General features: G+C 43.6%; 1 protein-coding gene across 6 annotated transcripts in view; it reads left to right on the top strand.

Moving 5' to 3' along the window:
• The window catches only part of SON (SON DNA and RNA binding protein), a 123,755-nt gene that overhangs the window by 13,402 nt on the left and 88,176 nt on the right, over window positions 1–22,177 (top strand). For all 6 annotated transcript variants that reach the window (XR_011026511.1, XR_011026513.1, XR_011026512.1 and 3 more), the window contains exon 2: window positions 18,719–18,876. Coding sequence is in view for 2 of the 6 variants with exons in the window: in XM_068270435.1 (XP_068126536.1) it covers window positions 18,719–18,876 (158 nt within the window). In the remaining 4 variants the exon portion in view is untranslated. The remainder of the gene's footprint in view (window positions 1–18,718; window positions 18,877–22,177) is intronic.

Raw genomic sequence — 22,177 nt, 5'->3', positions numbered from 1 at the left:
AATGGGGCCCTAAAAAGGTGTCATTTACTTTCCATATCTGACTCTATTGGAGTGATTTATTTAATTCCTGTCAGGTGAGGGAGTCTCTGCCAGGTGGGAATACCGACAGCAGTATGAACCAAAAATACATTTCTAGTCCTTCCCACACTGCTCAGAGCTAAACCCTTTTTCTTTTCCCTGGAGTCGAGCTTTAAGTATCACTTTCTTCTGTTCAGCACCAAATTACAATGATATTATAGATCTCTTTCCATTCGTATTGGGTTACCACCATCAATAATTAAAACATCTTTTGTCATGGTTAAAAATAGAATAGACATACTGCTGAGAATATAATAATCTGTCTTGTCTAAAACTGTTATCTGCATATCTGTGCTTACTGTCCAGCTGGGGACATAGACAAATCTGTTATATGGGAAAACATCCGATTTATGTGGCAGGCAGCACCGATATTCAACCTTTTAGGAATAGATTCAAAGCAGTTTCATACAGTCTCTGGGATGTCAAGTTATTTCTATTTTTAATAAGGTCTTGTCATACCCTTACAATTGGCAAATAACCTAGTGTAGCTGCTCATATCATAGTGTGCTTTTATAGCATTTCATAGCATTTGTTTCAACAACACTATTTAGATAACACAGACACTAGCTGTGCGAATGGTTTGTCAGTGAAGTATTCTGGTGCATACATACGCACAACAAGGACATCTACTACCGTGGATCGGGACTCAATCCCTCATGTAACAATTCAGGAGGTTAGTGCTCCAGAGATGCATCACTATCCTTTCTGTTAATGCTGCTGAACACACAGGTAGTGGCTTTCTACAGCCATGTGGCAAGCTGTGCAGGTAGGGTAGGGGTTATTCTGACAGGCGCAAGTTAAATTGCAGTACACAGAAATCTTGTGTGGCGAATAAAAGCAAACTGGGCCCTCGTATATTACCTCAGTTATCTGTGTGAGGCTATCACCTCAAATTTGATATCTTGTCAGTTATACAGGCTGCTATAATTATATTGTGAAGATTATCTTTGCACTTGTGAACTCCTTGAGTTTATATAACATATGCTTTGACTTTTGGGCACTGCAGACCCCTATGGCTCTAGTGGATGACTTAAAGGGAACCTGTATTGAAGTGAAATCTATAGCCTTTTACTTACCTGGGGCTGCTTCCAGCCCTTTGTATTCCAAGGTCCCTCGGTGTCCCTTGAGTCTCATCCATTCTCCCTCTGGTGGCTCCGGTTTCATGCACAACCCGAACGCGGGTCGCAGCAACTGCGCATGTGTGACTCAGTCTGCAAGCCCATCTTGATTGTGCTCCTGTTACAACTCCCGTAAGTCTCTGCAACCCACATTTGAGTCGTACATGTAACAGAGCCACCAGCGGGAGAGCAGAAGAGACCCAGAGGACCTCACACAATGTTCTCTCCAGAAATTTTTTCCACTTGGGTGGTATGAAAAGTAGCCGGTTGAGCTACGTGGGAGGAATGCAGGGCTGTTGCAACTCTGCTTACGGCATGGGAAGAGGATGAGGTGATGAGCCGATAACTGCCGGGTGCTTACCAAAATTAGCTGTGTGGAGCACCAGGCTAAAAAGCATGTGGAAAGAATACTGTCATGGACTCCAAGGGGCTAGAAGAAGCCCCAGGGTATGTAAAAGGTTAGATTTCAGTTGCCATACATTTAGCAATTTTGCCTCAATCAACTTAGCGATTGACATTATTGGGTGATCAACTTCAGTGTGGTTGATTGAAAGTCGACTAGTGGTCCACACACTACAAGCGATATCCTTTGCGACTAACCTTCACTAACCGATCTGACCCATGTTGTGCCTCCATGCGCTGAAAACTGAATTGATTCAGTGTTGATTGAATGATATGTGAACAGTAGCCAATTCCTGCTCGATTGACTAATATCTGTTATCCTGCATGAACACATATCAGACAATTTTTTTCAGTCGGGCATACTGGAACATTCCCGATTCAATAAAATGATCATTGTTGATTGTACAGCCAAATTGCTAGAGGTATGGCCACCTTTCCGTTTGTCTCATTCCATATATTAGGCCCAGTGCACACCAAAAACCTCTAGCAGATCAGCAAAACGCTAGAGGTTTTTGAAGCAGATTTCTGATCCATTCTAGGCATGTTTAGAGAGGTTTTCTAAACATGCCTAGCGGTTTTTGGAGTGTTTTTGTGTAGCAGATTACAAATATTGTTACAGTGAAGCTGTTACTGAACAGCTAATGTAACAAAAACGTCTGGAAAACAGCTCTGATCTAGCGTTTGTCAGAGCAGTTTGAGCTTTTCCTATACTTTACATTGAGGCAGAAACGCATCTGCAAATCGCAAAAGTCCTGCAGTACCCACATTTGCGGTTTGCTAAAAACCTCAAACCTCTGGTGTGCACCATTCCATTGAAATACATTGGCCAAGCATTTTCACAGACGGAAGCGGTTTGCGGAACGCTTCCAAAACCGCTCGGTGTGCACCAGGCCTCAGTGTTCCCCAACCCTGTCCTCAAGTACCACCAACAGTGCATGTTTTGTGGAAATCCACAGAGGTAGTTAATCAGCTCTGCTGAGACACTAATTACCTCACCTGTGCATGTTTGTGGTTTCCTGCAAAACATGTACTGTTTGTGGGCCTTGAGGACAGGGTTGGGGGGCTCTGCTATTTATGAACTCTTTTGATTGGCAGTTCTTTGCTTTTTAATTTTTAGTGGATGGGTTTGGTCTCTCTCTTTTGGGTAAAATTGTGTGTATTTGTATGTTCCTTTTTGCTGTTCTATATGACCATTTTAATGTTTGTATAAAAACAAAAATGTTTTATTGGCTGGTGTGTAAAAAGTAACTGACTTGCTCTCACAGCACTCATTTGAATTGATGATTGTTTTGTGATTTGTAGGTATAGGACTGTAGCTTTATAAGCTTTTTGTTTTAAAATGGTTCCTGGCTGTCCACTACCCTATTTAAATCCTCCACCCTCATTTTGAGTCCATGCTATATTGTATTTAGTAGTTCTGCGCCTGTGCAGTATTCTCCGGTCCACCTGGCGGTGATTGTCAGCGCCGCTCACGCAGACCTGACGTCATCGCCGGGGACCGGGAAGCTTCACAGGAGAACGGCTCACCGCAGAGCTGCAGCGAGGGACATGCTGGGAGCTTGGGGCTGGATAAAGCCCCGGATAAGTAGCACTTATTTTCCTTCTATTCCCCCTGATGACTCCTTTAAAGAGTAACTGTTAAGTGTAAAATACACAGTAACTTTTCTATTGCAGGCTGATATATTAGTAGAAAGGATGCTTACCAGGCAATTCAAAAGTTTTAAATCATTCTTAATTTTTTTTCATGTGGAGTTTCTCTCCCCATGCCCCCAGGCACTAAGACCGTATGCAGACGCAGAAGAGAAGTGACAGGCATGCTGAATCGGCCTGATTGGCTGATGCCTCTGTCACTCACTTCCCTCCTCTTTGATTTGCCGCCTTGGTCTCCCCTTCTCTTTGTCTCTGCAGCCGCTGTTAGAGTGCAGGGAGGGGGGGCCAGAGGATATCTCTTGTCACTGTCCTCTGCCCCCCTCCTCCAGTGGTATGTCTGCACCCCCTTCTGCCGCCCGCCACATTCTCTCTCTTCCCTGCACTGAACGTTGGGGAAGGATAAAGGCAGCGCACACAGACTCACAGAATAATGGTATTACAATACAATAATTTTACAATACACAAATCGCAGAAATCCAAACGTGGGTGCTACAATACACCTGTTATGTGATTAAAGCAAGTATTTATTTACATGGAGTTTTTTTCTGGGGGGGGGGGGGGGGCATTTTATAGCTAATAGTTTCTCTTTAAAGAGGGACTATAGTGAAAATAACATCATTAATAAAATTGCTTATTTTTTTACAATATTAATTTATAGATTTAGTCAGTGGTTGCCCTTTGTAAATTCTTTTCTCTCCCTGATTTAAATTCTGACATTTATCACTGGTGGTGACATCTTTAGTTCCGCCACGTGATCTGTACAGAATGTTCATTACTGAGAGTTCTGTGCACAGGAGTACAACTGCTTGGCAGTTGAAAAAAAAAACAGTTCTTCTTTCCCTCAATGCAACAAGGATCACAGACATCAATCTTTCAGGACCATGGTCATGACATCATGCTGTAGAAGAGGTTTCACCCCAATACGAGCCATAAAGACTTCCTTAACCCTCTGAGCTCGGGGTAAGCCGCCACAGAGGATTTGCATAATTTTTGTTGTTGTTGCACGCAGCTAGCACTTTGCTAGCTGCGTGTATATACCGATCGCCGCCGCTCCGCGCTGATTCGCCGCTACCCGCCGTGCCGCCCCCCCCCCAAGACCCCGTGCGCAGCCTGGCCAATCAGTGCCAGGCAGCTCTGAGGGGTGGATCGGGACTCCCTCTGACGTCGATGACGTCATCCCGATCGTCGCCATGGCGACGGGGGAAGCCAAACGGGAAATCCCGTTCTGAATGTGATTTCCTGTTTGCTTTGATTGCCGGAGGCGATCGGAGGGGGTGGGGGGAGGCGGAGGCGGCTATCATGTAGCTAGTGCTAGGCTAGCTACATGATAAAAAAAAAATAATTTTAAAAAAATGTCCTGCGCCGCCCCCTGGCGATGATATTGTATCCCCCAGGAGGTTAATGATCTATTCGAGAAAAGGTAAAGATTTCTCGTGGGAAAGAGGGTGTCAGCGACTGATTGGAAAGAAGTTCAATCCTGGGTTAAATTTCCCCTCTAAAGGAAATCTTAAGATAAAAAATCATTTTTAACTTACCTGGGGCTTCCTACAGCCCCCTGGAGTCACCCTGTGCCCACAACGTCCGTCCAAGTCCATCTTTCGACCCCCACAAAGCTGGCTGGCCACGTGCCTCCTCACTGCGCAGATGGCAGCCGGTGCGCGCAGCACAGGGCTGTGCAAGCGCAGTAGCTGCTGATTGGCGGCGACCGGTCAGCTTTGCGGCAGTTGCCGCTGCTGGCCGGAGGGACTCGGACGGCCTTCATAGGCACAGGGCGCCAGGGGATGCAAGAGACTCCTGGTCACCAGGTAAGTTAAACTGTGTTTTTTTTATTCTTGCCTCGGAGGAACTCCAGTGTAAATAATGTAATAAAAAAAATGCTTCGTTTTTACAATAATTATGTATAAATGACTTAGTCAGTGCTTGCCCAGTGTAAAATCTTTCTTCTCCCTGATTTACATTCTGACATTTACCACATGGTGACATTTTTACTGCTGGCAGGTGATGTCAGTGGAAGGAGATGCGGCTTGCTTTTTTGGCAGTTTGAAACCGCTGTAAAAAGCTATTTCCCACAATGCAATGAGGTTCATAGACAGGAAACTGCCAGGACCATGGTCCTCAGTTTCCTGTGAGAGGAATTTCACCATAATCGCCATACAGTGCCCCCTGATGATCCGTTTCAGAAAAGGTAAAGATTTCTCATGTAAAAGGGGGTATCAGCTACTGATTGGGATGAAGTTCAATTCTTGTTCATGGTTTCTCTTTAAAGGATACCCGAACTGACATGTGACATGATGAGATAGACATGTGTATGTACAGGGCCTAGCACACAAATAACTATGCTGTGTTCCTTTTTTCTTTCTCTGCCTGAAAGAGTTAAATATCAGGTATGCAAGTGGCTGCCTCAGTCCTGACTCAGACAGGAAGTGACTACAGTGTGACCCTCACTGATAAGAAATTCCAACTATAAAACACTTTCCTAGCAGAAAATGGCTTCTGAGAGCAAAAAATAGGGAAAAAAGGTGGAATTTATTATCAGTGAGGGTCACACTGAAGTCACTTCCTGTCTGAGTCAGGACTGAGTCAGCCACTTGCATACCTGATATTTAACTCTTTCAGGCAGAGAAAGAAAAAAAGGAACGCAGCATAGTTATTTGTGTGCTAGACACTGTACATACACGTCTATCTCATTATGTAGCATGTCAGTTTGGGTATCCTTTAAGTAACCCTTCAGACACACCTCGCCCCTTTTGACTTCAGTGACATTCAAAAGCTGGGCCCTTATAGCCAAACCAATGAAATGGGCAGGTTTCCCAGCTGGTTACAGAATTTCTTGAAGCCAACCAGCATTAGTCGTTTGTGGGCTCCTTCTGCATCTTTCACATGCATCCCTTTTCAAGTGGTTATACTGTTTGATAACTGTTAACCTCTTAGAAAACGAATGCTATAGAAATCTTATTATACGAGGGTTGAATGAAAAGTAATGCCTCCACCTCCATAACTCGTCAACAGTTGGCAGCACTGGTTTGTGGCAAGTACTAGATTGTTCCGTAGACTCTCCTCTACAGTTCCGGTTGGTAGGAAACCTTAGCGTTGGACGGTTGTGTTGTTGCAGTGCAAAGTATGGAACCCTGCGCAGAAGGTCAGTCAATGCGATTTTAAAGAGAAACTCCAACCTAGAATTGAACTTTATCCCAGTCAGTAGCTGATACCCCCTTTTACATGAGAAATATGATTTTCACAAACAGACCATCAGGGGGCGCTGTATGACTGATTTTGTGCTGAAACCCCTCCCACAAGAAGCTCTGAGTACCGCGGTACTCTGGGCAAACTGCCACAATGTAACAATGTTCACAGACAGGAATTAGCTGTTTACAGCTGTCTCTAACAGCCAAAACAGCTAGGAGCAGCTACATAACCTGCCCACAGTAAAAATGTCACCATATAATAAATGTCAGAATGTAAATCGGGGAGAGGAAAGATTTTACAATGAGCAAACACTGACTAAATAATTTATACATAATTATGGTAAAAAATGAAGCACTTTTTTTTACTACATTATTTTCACTGGAGTTCCTCTTTAAAGCGGAATATAACCCTGCATTTCAACTTTGCTCTAAAACATTATTTACAGTATATTATATGCAACCAGCATTTTTTTTTTTTACTAGACCAGCATTGGAAGGGTTACACAGGGCTTTAAAGTTCCTGGAGATTTCTGCAGACGCATCCGAAGCTGAAATAGATACATTTTGTTTACATAAATGTATCTAAGTGTTGAATGTGACTCATCTCTCTGACTGAGAAGGAGCTTGGAGGACAGCCAAAGAGTGTGTAACATTTATCAATAGATACATATAACTAAATAGAATGTATCTATCTGAACTTCTGCATCTCTCTCCACGGACCTTTAAACCTCTGTGTTTAACCCAGGGCTGTGGAGTCGGAGTCGTGGAGTCGGGCAATTTTGGGTGCCTGGAGTCGGAGTCGGGAAAAAATGCACCGACTCCGACTCCTAATGAATTTGTAACTGTAATTTAAAATAGAAAATATGATAAAATGTTCTATTTCTCAGATAATAGTCATTAAAAATAATGTATATATACAGTAATAGCTGTGCTTAGTCCACAAAAATGAAATAAACCAATCAAAATTACTTACTTGTGCTGCTTCAATAAAGCAGTCCCCATATTTTTAAGGTCAGATATACAGATCTGATTGTGACTGTATATATGATGTGTACACAGGAATCTCTTATATATACTAAATAACATCTATGCTGTAAGAATAAAGCCTGATGTGTAGCTGTGTCACTAGAGATGGTCACTGAGATGGAAATAATTCTGCATTGATGCTGGTTTATGCAAATGTATGCACTCCCTTTGCTGATGAAATCAAATAATTTGATATGTTGTTAAAATTTGGTTTGGTGACTACAAATTAAAGGGTAACGGAGACGGATGAAAAGTAAAGTTTTATACATACCTGGGGCTTCCTCCAGCCCCCTTCAGGCTAATCAGTGCCTCGCTGTCCTCCACCACCCGGATCTTCTGCTATGAGTCCTGGTAATTCAGCCAGTCAGCGCTGTCCGGCCGCATGCCGCTCCCACAGCCAGGAACATTCGTATTTCATGTTACATACTTTTAATCAACAAAATTGTAATATGCAAATTAGAGGAGTCGGAGTCGGTGGAATCCTAAACTGAGGAGTCTGAGTCGGTGGATTTTTGGACCGACTCCACAGCCCTGGTTTAACCCTTCCAATGCTGGTCTAGTAAAACAAAAATGCTTTTTGCATATAATATGCTGTAAATAATATTTTAGAGCAAAGTTGAAATGCAGGGTTATAATCCGCTTTAAGCAACATGCTGTTATTGAATTCCTGACAGCAGAAGGTATCACCCCAAAGGAGATTCACCAGAGAATGAAAGCTGTGTATGGTGGTTGTGCTGATGTGAGTACTGTGCGTCCGGCCAGTAAATTTAAAGATGTTGAGGTGAGAATATCTGACTTGCGGGACAAAGAAAGAGTTGGACGTCCTGTGACAGCAACCACACAGTATTACAGGCAAAATGTGGACAGACTGATTCAGGACGATCACCGTATCACTCAGAGGGAAATTGCAAGCATAATAGGCATTTCACAAGAACGTGTGGGTCACATTATTGCTTTGCTTGGCTATAGGAAGATCTGTGCACGATGGGTACCCAGGCAATGACAATGCCAGACCACACACATCAAATGCCACCACAGCAGAACTGCAGAGACTGAACCTCACCACCGTACGGCATCCTCCATACAGTCCAGATTTGGCGCCGTCTGACTTCCATCTGTTCCCGATAATGAAAGAAAGTCTTCGGGGACATCATTACGCTTCCGATGAAGAAGTTGAGAGAACTGTTAGAAGCTGGTTGCAGAAACAGTGTCGACTTCTTTCGTGACGGCTTCAGGAAACTTGTTCATCGTTGGCAGAAATGTATCCAATTGTCTGGCGATTATGTGGAAAAGTAAATATTGAATATTAAAGATCACATTCTAAGGATTATTTCTGTTTGATTTATTAAAATATTCCCATCCAAACCCAAGTTATGGAGGTGGAGGCATTACTTTTCATTCAACCCTCGTATAATTGGACACAGTTCATACAAGAGGTCGTTGGCTTGTCTCACAGTTACCATGCGGTAGAATAGGGTTGTAAATGGCTTCTAAATACCATATAGTTATCTCTTGGTGTTTTTTTTAAAGAGAACCCGAGGTGGGTTCTAAGAATCTAATTAGCATACAGAGGTTGGGTCTGCATATAATGCCCAGCCTATGTCGCTATACTGGCTCCCCCTGCGCTCTGCTGTGCCCCCATAATTCAATCGCCGTGCTGGGGACATGCAGCCGGCTGTTTACGTGTGAAGCGTAAGTCTCTGCTGCTTCCCCGCCTCCTCCATAGTGCCAGTCCCCGCCTGCATCCCTTCCCTCCAATCAGCGGGGAGGGAAGGGATGCGGGCGGGGACCGGCGCTATGGAGGAGGCGGGGGTGCGGCAGAGGCTGACACTTCACATGTAAACAGCTGGATGGTGTCGCCAGCACGGCGATTGATTTATGGGGGCATAGCAGAGTGCAGAGGGGGCCTGGGGGGAAACAGTATATTATATGCAGACCCAGCCTCTGTATGCTAATTGAATTCTTAGAACCCACCTCGGGTTCTCTTTAAGGTGACCAAGAGGTACGCAATTAGTTGTATTTCCCCCCACGCACCTGATCTGCATGCTTGTTGAGTGGCTGTGGCTATAAGTATTAGAGGCACAGGATCAGCAGGAGAGTCAGGCAACAGGTATTATTTTAAAAGGAAAAATCCGTATCCTTCCCCTTTAATGTGGCTAGGAGGTGAATAATGGGGAGAGGTTTCTGCTAATGTCTACCTATGTGAAAGAGACTTTATTTCCTTTAAAAAGACTCTGAAGTCTCCCTAAAATGAGGTTTTTATTTTAAAAACCTAATTAACGGCTGAAAACCCCCTGATCACCCCAAACTCATGGGGGTACAGGGCAGGCAAAATCCATGACTTTCTTGGTCGTGGATTTTGCTGCCGCCTCTGTGCGCGTCAATTAGCGCGTATCTCCGCCTCTCCCCCGCCCCTCTCAGTGGTTTTAGGTCGGACTATAATGTTAATGAGGTTTTTAAACTAAAAACCTCATTATAGGAAGACTTCAGAGTCTCTTGAAAGGATACCCGATGTGACATGATGAGATAGACATTTGTATGCACAGTGCCTAGCACACATAAGTATGCTGTGTTCTTTTTTCTTTCTTTGTCTGAAAGAGTTAAACATCAGGTATGTAAGTGGCAGTTCCTGTCTGAGTCAGAACTGGGTTAGACTACAGTGTGACCCTCACTGATAAGAAATTACAACTATGGCCCAGTGCACACCAAAACCGCTAGCAGATCCAGAAACCGCTAGCGGTTTTTGGTGCGGATTGCAGAGATTTGGCCCAGTGCACACTGAGCGGATTTGGATGCGATGCTCCGGCCGCATCCGCTTGTAAATCCACTTGGCTATTGTATTTCAATGGGCCGGTGCACACCTGCGGTTTGTGGTTTTTAGCAAACCCCAAACGTGCAGCAGCAGGCACGTTTGCGGTTTGCTAAAAACCTCAAACCGCCGGTGTGCACCAGCCCATTGCAATACAGTAGCCAAGCGGATTTTCAGGCGGATGCGGGCCGGCGGAGCCGCTCGGTGTGCACTGGGCCTAAAATACACTTTCCTAGCAGAAAATGGCTTCTGAGGGCAGGGAAGAGATAGAGTCAATAGTTCATAGATTTTAGCTCTGGCATACTTCAATGTATGTGTCATTAAAGGGAACCAGAGATGAACGTTTCACACAAAATAAACATATCAGTTGATAGCTTGTAAAGAATAAATGCTCTACCTGATAATTTTGCCGCTCTGGTGTGCCTTTTTTAGTGTTTTTTATCCATTATTGCTCCAGGAAAAATCAAATATGGTCGCCGGCTCATATCCCTTCTCCTTCCGGGTTATATGAGTTGTTCTGGATGTGCTGTCTTGGCTATATGAGACTAGGCTGCTATCTAGGCTAAATGCAGCCTTTCATCTATGTGCTTTCATTTTGGTATGATCTGCCTGTAGGAAGTGTCACTGATAATAACTGCAGTTTCATTCCTATGAGAATCTAGTGCACACAGGGATCATATTACAGCCACAGAGCTTCTCTCTCAGGAGCAGCAGCCCCTCCCAGTCATAACAGCTCTCAGTATGCAAAGCAGAAGATCTAAGCCAGGAGGGGGAAGGCTTGGGCTTGAAAGGACTCCACAGAAGAGTGATTTAGCTATAATGATTCCAGGTCAAACCTCGACTGAATAGTCGGTGGATTCTTATCACAGTTGCTAATAGACTAATTAAGCAGATAACAATGAGACTAAAAGCAGGGTAGGTGTTTACTGTCATGTTCCCACTGATAAATGTAATAAAATACATGAGGGTGCTTCATCTCTGGTTCTCTTTAAGCAAAAACAATAAAACAGTAAAAACCTAGCAAAATAAATTGAAATATAAAATAAAACTGTAGAATACAGTATCTTAAAAAGTCAATTTTAGGAGGAGGATAGATACAATTGTTGTTTTCATTAGCTTATTTTTAAAACAGAGAGCAGGACCTAACTACATCATATGAGGCGTGGTGTGACCTCACACCACTGGAAGGTGGGCTTATTTCACTATTATACTCCATCCTCTCACAACCCCTTGAGTTTCAAAAACTAAAACCAATGCTTGCTTGGGAATCAGAGCTTGGGGTTACCCTCACACCAGAAAGGTGGGCTAAATGTTGTACCACCCTTACGAAGGGTAGTAATTATTTTTCTCATATTGACAGGCACTTGAAACAAAAAGAAAAACCGAGAGCCCAATATAGTGCAGTAAGTCTAACAATTGTTGGCAAAATAATTAACAGATGTGGATATACTCACAAACACGGGTTACCACATAGGCAACCACTTGAAATGCAGGTGGGGAGCATTAGAACCTGACCCCACTCAGGTTTAAGAAGTCGCTCTCTGTAGATAGAAAGAAGGGGACAGTCCCCTCCACCCAAGGTGGACTATATGCTGTGCAAATTTGGACAGAGGCGCCAGGCAGGTTAAAAAGATCTAAAAACAACTAAAAAGGAGGAGTACAGGTGGACTTACCTCCTGAAATGATGGACAATCGAGATTGTTCAAATCGCAAATAACAATTTATTTTGGCACTCTGCAACGCGTTTCGCAGGTATAACCCGCTTCATCAGGCAAGGAGTGCAAGCTCAAAAAGGTCCAATAGTGGCAATGCGCCTCTGACAGAGGCTCATTGCCACTATTGGACCTTTTTGAGCTTGCACTCCTTGCCTGATGAAGCGGGTTATACCTGCGAAACGCGTTGCGGAGTGCCAAAATAAATTATTTGCGATTTGAACAATCTCGATTTGTCCATCATTTCAGGAGGTAAGTCCACCTGTACTCCTCCTTTTTAGTTGTTTTTAGATCATTTTAACCTGCCTGGCGCCTCTGTCCAAATTTGCACAGCATTTTTCTCATATTGAGACCAACAATAAGATTCTCCACCGAGCCTATATCACCCCAGTTAAATTACACAGCATTGACCCGTCCAAATCTAACTTATGTTTTAGAAACTGTGGGAGGGTGGGGAATATTTCATATCTTTGGTGGTTCTGCCCAAGGGTGCAAACTTTCTGGGCTGAAATCACTTCAACAATAAACACTGCACTGGGAACTTCTCTAGGTCCAGACCCTTGCCTACTATTTGGGGATAGGCCTCTGAAATGGAGACATCCCTATCATCGCCTGGCACAGCATATAGCTAAGGCTGCCAGATCACACATTGCCATGCAATGGCTACAACCCATGCTTTCTATCCAGCTTGCTGACAATATTATTCTAGACATTAGGATTTCTGAAAGGCTGCTCGTAATTACTAATGACACCTTTGACTCTTTCATTAAAACATGGCAACCCTGGCTGAATGCCTCAAACCTTATACTGTAGGTCTTCGTTCATGTACATTTACTCTGTGATCCTGTATTTATTATTCTATAGGCGTAACCATGCTGACCTCTTTTTCACTTGCTTTTGATAACCCATTTCCTTGTATTAGATATGACTGCCTATATGGTACCTGTTACTTTTCTTTCATGTTATTTCTTGCTTATACTTAGCACAGTCCCATTTTGGGCAAAAGAACAATTGCTGTACTGTTGATTTGGTTTTCTTTAACATAATAAAAACCTTTGAAACTAAAACAGAGAGCAGGGTAGGTGTTTTCTCTAATGTTCCCACTGATATATATGGTAAAATACATGAGGGTGATTTGTCTCTGGTTCACTTTAAGCCATGTACATACTATGCAATTTCCCATTAAAGAGAACCCGAGGTGTGTTTAAAGAATGTTATCTGCATACAGAGGCTGGATCTGCCTATACAGCCCAGCCTCTGTTGCTATCCCAAACCCCACTAAGGTCTCCCTGCACTCTGCAATCCCTCACAAATCGCAGTGAGGCTGTGTTTACATCTGTAGTGTCAGTCTCAGCTGCTCCCCCGCCTCCTGCATAGCTTCGGTCCCTGCCCCCATCCTTTCCCTCCAATCAGCAGGGAGGGAAGGGATGCAGGCGGGGACTGGAGTTCTGCAGGAGGCGGGGAGAGCAGTAGACTGACACCATAGAGATAAACACAGCCAGCTCTGACAAGCTGTTTGTCAGCAGCATGGCTGTGATTTATGAGGGATTGCAGAGTGCAGGGAGACCTTAGGGGGGGGTTGGGATAGCAACAGAGGCTGGGCTGTATAGGCAGATCCAGCCTCTGTATGCAGATAATATTCTTCAAACCCACCTCGGGTTCTCTTTAAATAGATGGGTCGATGAATAATTTCCAACAGATTTTTCTGATCACTTCTATGCAAATCGATCAGAAAAGCGATCGGAAATCAGATTGGACCTGTCGGAAATTATCTTAATTGCAAATCCAGGCTTTAGTCAGCCATGGTCCCATACCCCCTTTATAAGTTACTTTAACCAAAGCGAACATGGTGACTGTTCATTGGCTGGGTCCTATACAGTGGGATGCAAAAGTTTGGGCAACCTTGTTAATCGTCATGATTTTCCTGTATATATCGTTGGTTGTTACGTTGAAAAATGTCAGTTAAATATATCATACTAGTTGACCTAAGCCTATTTAAAAACGGGCTCTAGGTCTCTTCACGCCACCGCCAGTCAGTGCGCGCGTGCACGTCTGCTCGGCCGGCTGGCCCTGCGTCCTGTCCCAACGGCTGTCAGTGCTTGACATGCTCAGTAGCGCAAAGCACTGACACGGACAGACGCAGGGACACTTGCGTTTTATTGGATAGGAGACAAACACACTGATATTTGAGAAGTGAAATGAAGTTTATTGGATTTACAGAAATTGTGCAATAATTGTTTAAACAAAAGTAGGCAGGTGCATAAATTTGGGCACCACAAAAAAGAAATGAAATCAATATTTAGTAGATCCTCCTTTTGCAAAAATTTCAGCCTCTAAACGCTTCCTGTAGGTTCCAATGACAGTCTGGATTCTGGTTGAAGGTATTTTGGACCATTCCTCTTTACAAAACATCTCTAGTTCAATTAGGTTTGATGGCTTCTGAGCATGGATAGCTCTCTTTAAAGAGAACCCGAGGTGGGTTTCTGCAATTGATATAGGGCACAGAGGCACATTCTGCATACTATCACCAGCCTCTGTGTCCTTATATTGTGCCCCCAGCCACCCCCAGTGCTCTGATGTCCCCCCTTATAAAACCGCCATGCTAGCGACACACAGATTGTCGCTAGCTGGCTGTTTAAATTGATGCTACTGCTCCTCCGCCTCCTGTGTATCGCGGCTCCCCACCTCCGTCCCTTCCCTCCCTGCCTCCGTAAGCCGATTGGAGGAAGCTTACGGAGGCGGGGAGAGAAGGGTCACAAGCAAGGAGGCGGGGGAGCGGCGGTTAGTCGCAGCATCAATGTAAACAGCCAGCTAGCGACAATCTGTGTCGCTAGCGTGGCGGTTTTTATAAGTGGGGACAGCAGAGCATGGGGGGCGGCTGGGGGCACAGTATATGGACACAGAGGCTGGTGATAGTATGCAGAATGTGCCTCTGTGTCCTATATTGATTGCAGAAACCCACCTCGGGTTCTCTTTAACTCTCACCACAGATTTTCAATTATATTCAGGTCTGGGGACTGAGATGGCCGTTGTACTTGTTGCTCTGCATGAATGCCTTAGTGGATTTTTTGCAGTGTTTAGGGTCATTGTCTTGTTGAAAGATAAAGCTCTGGTGCAGCTTCAGCTTTGTCACCGATTCCTGGACTTTGGTCTCCAGAATCTGCTGATACTGAGTGGAATCCATGCGTCCCTCAACTTTGACAAGATTCGCTTTCCCTGAACTGGCCAAACCGCTCCACAGCATGATGGAATCGGACCATATTTTACTGTAGGTAGCAGGTGTTTTTCTTGGAATGCTGTGTACTATTTCCTCCATGCGTAACACTCCTTGTTATGCCCAAATAACTCAATTTTGGTTTCATCAGCCCACAGCACCTTATTCCAAAATGAAGCTGGCTTGTCCAAATGTGCTTTAGCATACCTCAAGCGGCTCTGTTTGTGCTGTGGGCAGAGAAAAGGCTTCCTCTGCATCACTCTTGCATACAGCGTCTCCTTGTGTAAAGTGTGCTGAATGGTTGAACGATGCACAGTGACTCCATCTGCAGCAAGATGCTGTTGTAGGTCTTTGGTGCTGGTCTGTAGGTTGACTCTGACTGTTCTGATCATTCGTCACTTCTGTTTATCCAAGATTTTCCTTGGGCAGCCACTTCGAGCCTTAAAGAGAACCTGTACTGAGTAAAATTATTTAAAATAAACACATGAGGTAACTTCAAATGAACATTACATAGTTATCTTGCCATCAGTTCCTCTCAGAAGCTCACCATTTTCTTATGACAATAATCCCTTCCACTTCTGACAATATTTTGTCAGATCTGAAATATATCAGTTGCTGTCAGTTATATATGAGTTGCTGTCAGTTACAGCTGAGAGGAGAACTGATGTGTCCATGTTTCCTATGGCTCAAGTTGGCGATATTGCAGTTTAACTGTGTGCTGACCAGGAAGCTGTTATGGGCTAAATGCCATTTTCAAAATGGAGGACGGAGAATTCCATTGATCACAGTGGACAAACAGGACACAGGAGAGGAGAAAGAGATTGAGGAGTAGACTACACAGCAGGTAAGTATGACTTGTGTATGGCTATTTTGACTTTTAATTTTCAGTACAGGTTTTCTTTAACTTGAACTTAGCCTGTGGTCTTCCATTTCCTCAATATGTTCCTAACGGTGGAAACAGGCAGCTGAAATCTCTGAGACAGCTTTCTGTATCCTTCCCCTAAACCATGATGGTGAACAATCTTTGTCTTCAGGTCATTTGAGAGTTGTTTTGAGACCCCCATGTTGCTACTCTTAAGAGTAAATTAAGAGGGACACTTACAATTGGCCCCCCTTAAATACTCTTTCTCATAATTGGATTCACCTGTGTATGTAGGTCGGGGTCACTGAGCTTGCCAAGCCAATTTTGAATTCCAATAATACGTTCTAAAGGTTTTGGAATCAATAAAATGACAACAGTGCACACATTTATGTACGGTACCTGCCTAATTTCATTTAAACAATTATTGTACACTTTCTGTAAATCCAATAAACTTCATTTCACTTCTCAAATATCATTGTGTGTGTCTCCTAGACCTATATGATATATTTATCTGACATTTTTTATCGTAATAACCAATGGTTTATACAGAAAAATCAGGACGATTAACAAGGTTGCCCAAACTTTCGCATCCCACTGTATGTACTCTGATGTGGTGCTCCATTTTTGCCCAAGGCTGGTATACATATCCGCCGTGGCCGAGTTCAATCTATTGTCTGTTGAAACCATTGGTGCTTCCTTTGATTGTGGCATGAGACTTGCTTAAAGGGAACCTTAACTGAGAGGGATATGGGTGTTTCCTTTTAAACAAACCCAGTTGCTTCTCAGTCCTGCTGATCTCATTGGATGCAGCGGGTGAATCACACAAAGAAACAAGCATATAGCTAATCCAGTCTGACCTCAGTCAGAACAACTGATCTGCATGCTTGCTGAGGGGTTGTGGCTGAAAGCATTAGAGACAGAGGATCAGCAGGAGAGTCAGGCAACTGGTATTATTATAAAAGGAAAAATCCTTATGCTTCTCAGTTTAGGTTCCCTTTAAAGGGAACCTGAAGCAAGAGATATATAGTGGCTGCCATATTTATTTCCTTTTAATCAATACCAGTTGCCTGGCAGTTCTTCTCTTTGGCTACAGTGGTGTCTAAATCACACACACCTTATAGTGGACCTGTACTCTTGCACAGGACCGAAGGAAGAGAAATGCACCCTGTATGTATTTCGAAGGTTTAGCCACTCTAATTACCCCTCACCTGTGACTAATTTTGATCTCTCAGCTGTGTCATCTGGCTGCTTTGGCAAAGCCGCTATTTTGTAAACTCAGGATGTTAACCTTATGGGCCTGATTCACAAAGCGGTGCAAAGTGTTTGCACGCCAGTGAAAAGCCCTTTATCACGCCTAAACTCAGTTTAGGCATGATAAGAAGAAACCCGCGCGAATTTTCCACGCGCAAAGTGTTGCGCGCGCGGCACACGGTGCAGTGCGCGCGATGCGCCCATTAAACCCTATGGGCGCTGCGTGTGGAGTTGCGCGATTGCGCGCGCAAAACTTTGCGGGTGGGACTTTGCGCGCGATAAAGAGCACAAATCGGTGCTAACTCAGCAGTGCAAAGCTTATCATGCCTAAAGTCTTTTAGACGTGATAACTGAGTTATCACCGCTTTGTGAATCAGGCCCTATGTCTGCCTCCATGAAAGCAGAAAGTTGACACACTGCAGATTTATTGCAGGATTTGTATCCGCTGTAACAAAGAAATGTTTTTCTTTAAAAGTTATGCTGTTGCTTATGTTTTAGAGCAGAGAAGAAGTTCTGCGTTCAGATCCGTTAGCTTTTCTTGTTGGATTTTTGTCAGAAACTTCCGATTTTCATGCTAGTTCAGGGACTACGATTTAAGTATTACAGACAGAGGATCAGCAGGCTTTCCAGACAACCAGTATTGTTTAAAATTAAAAAAATATGTCCGCCTCCATATGTCTCTCACTTCAGGTGGTCTTTAAAGTGGATCCGAGATAAACTTTTACTCCTTGTATAATTGTGTTCCTTTCATATAGTTTATAGGGCATTCCTCAAGACAAATATTTTTTTGTTTTTGTTTTAATACTCTAATTCCCTATAAACTAAACAAGCCTCGCCCACAGCTTCTCCAGCCTTGGCACTATGAGCCTTAGTAGCAAGGGCTTATGGGAGCTCAGTCTGGGCAGGAGGAGAAGGTTACTAGCCAGAGATTTCAGAGGCAGAGGGGAGGAGGAGAGGGGAGTGAAGTTTTCACAGGCTGAGGGCTAGAAATACAGATCAGCTTGCCTGTGTGTAATGTGACAAACAGAACATGGCTGCTCTCATATCACAGGAATAAATAATCATAAACTGTTGAAGCTGCTTGCAGCTAAATTTTCTGTGTAAACTATCTACACTTTAGATAAGATACATAGACAAGTTACTTGTTATAGTTAGTTTTTCATATTGGATCCATATACCATGAGTCGTTTGACCACTAAGAGCGCCCTTAGGGTATCAGAACACTGATGTTGCTTCATAGCTCTACAGGTACCTGGAAACACAGCTCTAGGAAAGTATGTCCAGCTGTTAAACCAACATTTTCTATTCATAGACAAACACTTGGTTTTGAACCTGCTACTGTCAAGTTTTGTAATGGTTTTTTTCCCTATCAGTCTCTAATGTGACAATTGTATTTTACTTATTTCTTTAGTGAAAACTCTGAAAGCTCTCAGAATGGGGAACTATCAGCCCAAAAAGCAGAGAACACTTCAGAATCCTCAGCTTCCTGTCCACAGAGTGAAGGGACTGCTCAGACCAATCAGGAAGAAAACACGAAGACTGATGAGCTTGCAAAACCAGTCAATTCAGGTAACCGTAACTCCATTACTTTTGTTGATAGATTTGATGATTGAAACGTCTAATTTGCCTGTGTGCACTTCTGACCATTTGAAAGGCTGGCGAGATGTCCAGATAAAAAATTCCAGCTGGACTTTGTGCAGCACTTTCATCTTGAAATAATAAAAAGGCCAGTGAGGGTCAGATAAGTGGGTTTACTTTACAAAGAGCACAAACCTGTCAGATTTTCAGTGCTGCCCCCCCCCCCCTCCCCCCCCCCCCCCCCCGGCGCCCACTGAGGCCCCTGTTCTGCTCAGTCATACTCTATGGGTGGGGAAGAAGTGGCAGTTTTTCCTCCCTTCTGCTCGTCCATATTTCTGCCCCCTCTACGTGCCGCTTTAGTTCCAGATATGAGTCACTGCACACAGTGTGCAGGGGATCTGCGCTGTGTGCGGGGCTTGTGGTATCTGAGGTCGGATATGCTGCCATTTCCTCCCTGTCCATAATCAATGGCAGAACGGGGGCCACAAGGGGCACTGAAGGGGGAGGATGGTGCTGCCAGTAATAGAACGTTAAGTGTATTTTCTTGGGGGCCCCGGGTCAGGGGTACCTTAAGGTAGCCAGAAATTAATAAATTGCCTTAATTTCAAACTTTTATCTCCATAGCGCTCACGTTGTCATATGTGGCTTACAAAACCTCCACCAACACCCTTCAGTGATACTCACCAAATGGGATGTACCATTATTACAGTGGTTTCTGCTCGCATGTGGAGCATTAACTGGGCTCCCCTCACCTCTCGATCAGACCCTCTCAGTCTTCCTGCAGATATCTTCTCATATATACTGAGCAGCACAATACCTTAGAATAATCATAATAAACCATCATCGCGCAACATTGCCTTAAAATCAATCGTATTTATTCATATATTGCACTCAAGTTTCTTTGATGTGTCACAGAGCTTTGAGTTTTACAGTGGGCTCTTCCCCCCCCCCCCCCTTCTCCCCGCCCCCCAGTGGTCTCCTGGTCTGACCGCCGTGGTATCAATCCCTGCTGCGCAATCTCGTCCCATATGCCTCTCTCACTTCATAGAATCTCCGCCAGAGACTCCGTCCTGGACTAGTTTCGTTATAGACACATCTTATCAGGAGATCATTTCCTGATGAGCCCAGCTAATGCCCCACATGCGAGCAGAGACCAGTGAATAGATTACCTCTGTCTGGGAACTCCAGCGATCTGGTCACAGATTAATGAATGTGAATATATTGTGATATATATGAACGGGGACTCCAACTGATCTTAACTATTTTATATACTTCTTATACCTGTTTTATGGTTTAGCACAGTTGATATTGTGTATCTATCTGTACTTTGTATTTTAGTGCGCAGGGATATTTGACATAGTAATAAATTGCCATCCAATTTGTCAAAAAGATAGATTCTTTTCTGATTGGGATCTATTCCTTTCACACACTGCACATAGATTTTAAGTTAATTTTCAGCATTAAATCTATTGAAAATAAACCAAACCGCAGCTCCATGCAGTGAAACCCTATTGGACTTTTGATCTACCACAGCTCCTTCCCCGCATCAAGATTTTCCACCCAATTGGCAATTTCAATTGTAATTTTGATTGGGCTGACATGTTGAGGCATAGATTTCTGGCAGATTCAATCAGAGTACTTGAGTCTGCCGGGAATCGAACGGGAAAATCGGCAAGTGTGTGGCTACCTTTGCTTTGTAAGATTTTATATTGTACACACAGCACACAAATATTCGTGCTGCCTTCTCTTCTGCAAACTATTTCACCAGTGTCATAACAGTAGGTAGCACAAATGTTTGTGTGCTGCATGTACAATAGTGTGGCGCTCAAAGCTGTGTCCCACACTCCAGATGTGGCCTCACAAATGATTTATACAGAGGTAGTAGTATACAGTACTCAGCATCTTGTGAGTTTTCCAGTTTTATGCAACCCAGAACTTTATTTGCTTTTGCTGCTGCTGCTTGGCATTCAATACGGTTGTTTAACTTGTTATCAACCAGCATTCCAAGTCTGATGTTCCAAGCTGTATGCCATTTATCTCAAATGGTGCTCTACCATTGGCACATCAAAGGCGTGTGACATTTCATTTATCTACATTCAATTTTATTTGCCATCTTTCTGCCCATATGGCCATGCTGTAAAGATCCTGTTGTAAAATGTCACTATCCTGCTTTGTTTATTTTAGAATTATGTTGTATCTTCTGCAATGATGGCTACATTACTCTGTATTCTATGTACTAGACTAGATCATTAATTAAATTAAAAAAGGATTGAGCTTCGTGCTGACAGTTGCGGGACCCCACTGTTAAGTTTCCCAACTCCCAACCAGTTCTGTTTTTTTTTTTTTTTTGTTTTTTTTTAAATAAGGAAAAAGCATCAACTGCACACCATTAATCGGGAACTGATCCGCTTGAAAGAGAATCGCAGAAAATAAGATAAAGTGGCTGATCCATAACTCAATGGAACAGCAGTAGGATTTCTAGGGTGCATGTTTTGTCAATCTGTGTACCTTCTCTTTTAATGGGAGCATCTTGGACATGCGCAGTTATGAATATTTCTGAACTGTGCATGCCCAGGACGCTCTTAACTGTCACTACTATGCACAGCCATGCGAGAATATGATCCACAGGGGCCCTCAGAGTAGACTGTGAATGCTCTGGACTCCGACTGGTCCCATTTGCAGCTACGAATGAGGGGCTACAGCGGCAAAACGGAGGGGAGGCTGGGTACAATAAGGAGCCTGGAGGGATTCATACCCTTCAGGTACACTTTAAAGTGCTTTGGCAGGTTAGATCAGGTCACCAGCAGCTCAAAAACCCTAGTAAAAAATGCATCCAATGCCAAAGTCATTTGAGGGTAATAATTAGAGAGCCACCACCAACCATCACCACGCTCCACAAATCCGTGCCTTTCACTGAGTCCAGAAAGCAAATATTGATAAAGATCAAGCAACATAGTAATATGTAGCTCTAAAACTATCAATTTACACTGACCTAAATATCCTGTATAATTCCAATGCCCCAGTACTGTAATTCCAACTTTGAAGTCCTCAACAAAGTCTTTGTCCTCTCTGGTTTCTGTCCTCTCTCATACTGGAAGTTTGAACATGTAACAGCTGAGAAATTAGGGAAAACTTGCTGGAATTACTATTCAGTAACTCATAAGCCACAAAAGGCACCTAAAAGATGGAATGTGCATTTGTTGATGTCCAGATTATTTATAGACTCACGACTCCTACTTAAAGCAGAACTCTAAGCATTGGAAAAAAAGGATTAGCTGTAGGATGAAAGCAC

Source organism: Hyperolius riggenbachi, chromosome 2 (assembly GCF_040937935.1).
Source record: "Hyperolius riggenbachi isolate aHypRig1 chromosome 2, aHypRig1.pri, whole genome shotgun sequence".
Taxonomy (NCBI): domain Eukaryota; kingdom Metazoa; phylum Chordata; class Amphibia; order Anura; family Hyperoliidae; genus Hyperolius; species Hyperolius riggenbachi.
Note: the sequence above shows the minus strand (reverse complement) of the source record. Positions and strands in the feature narration are given on the sequence as shown.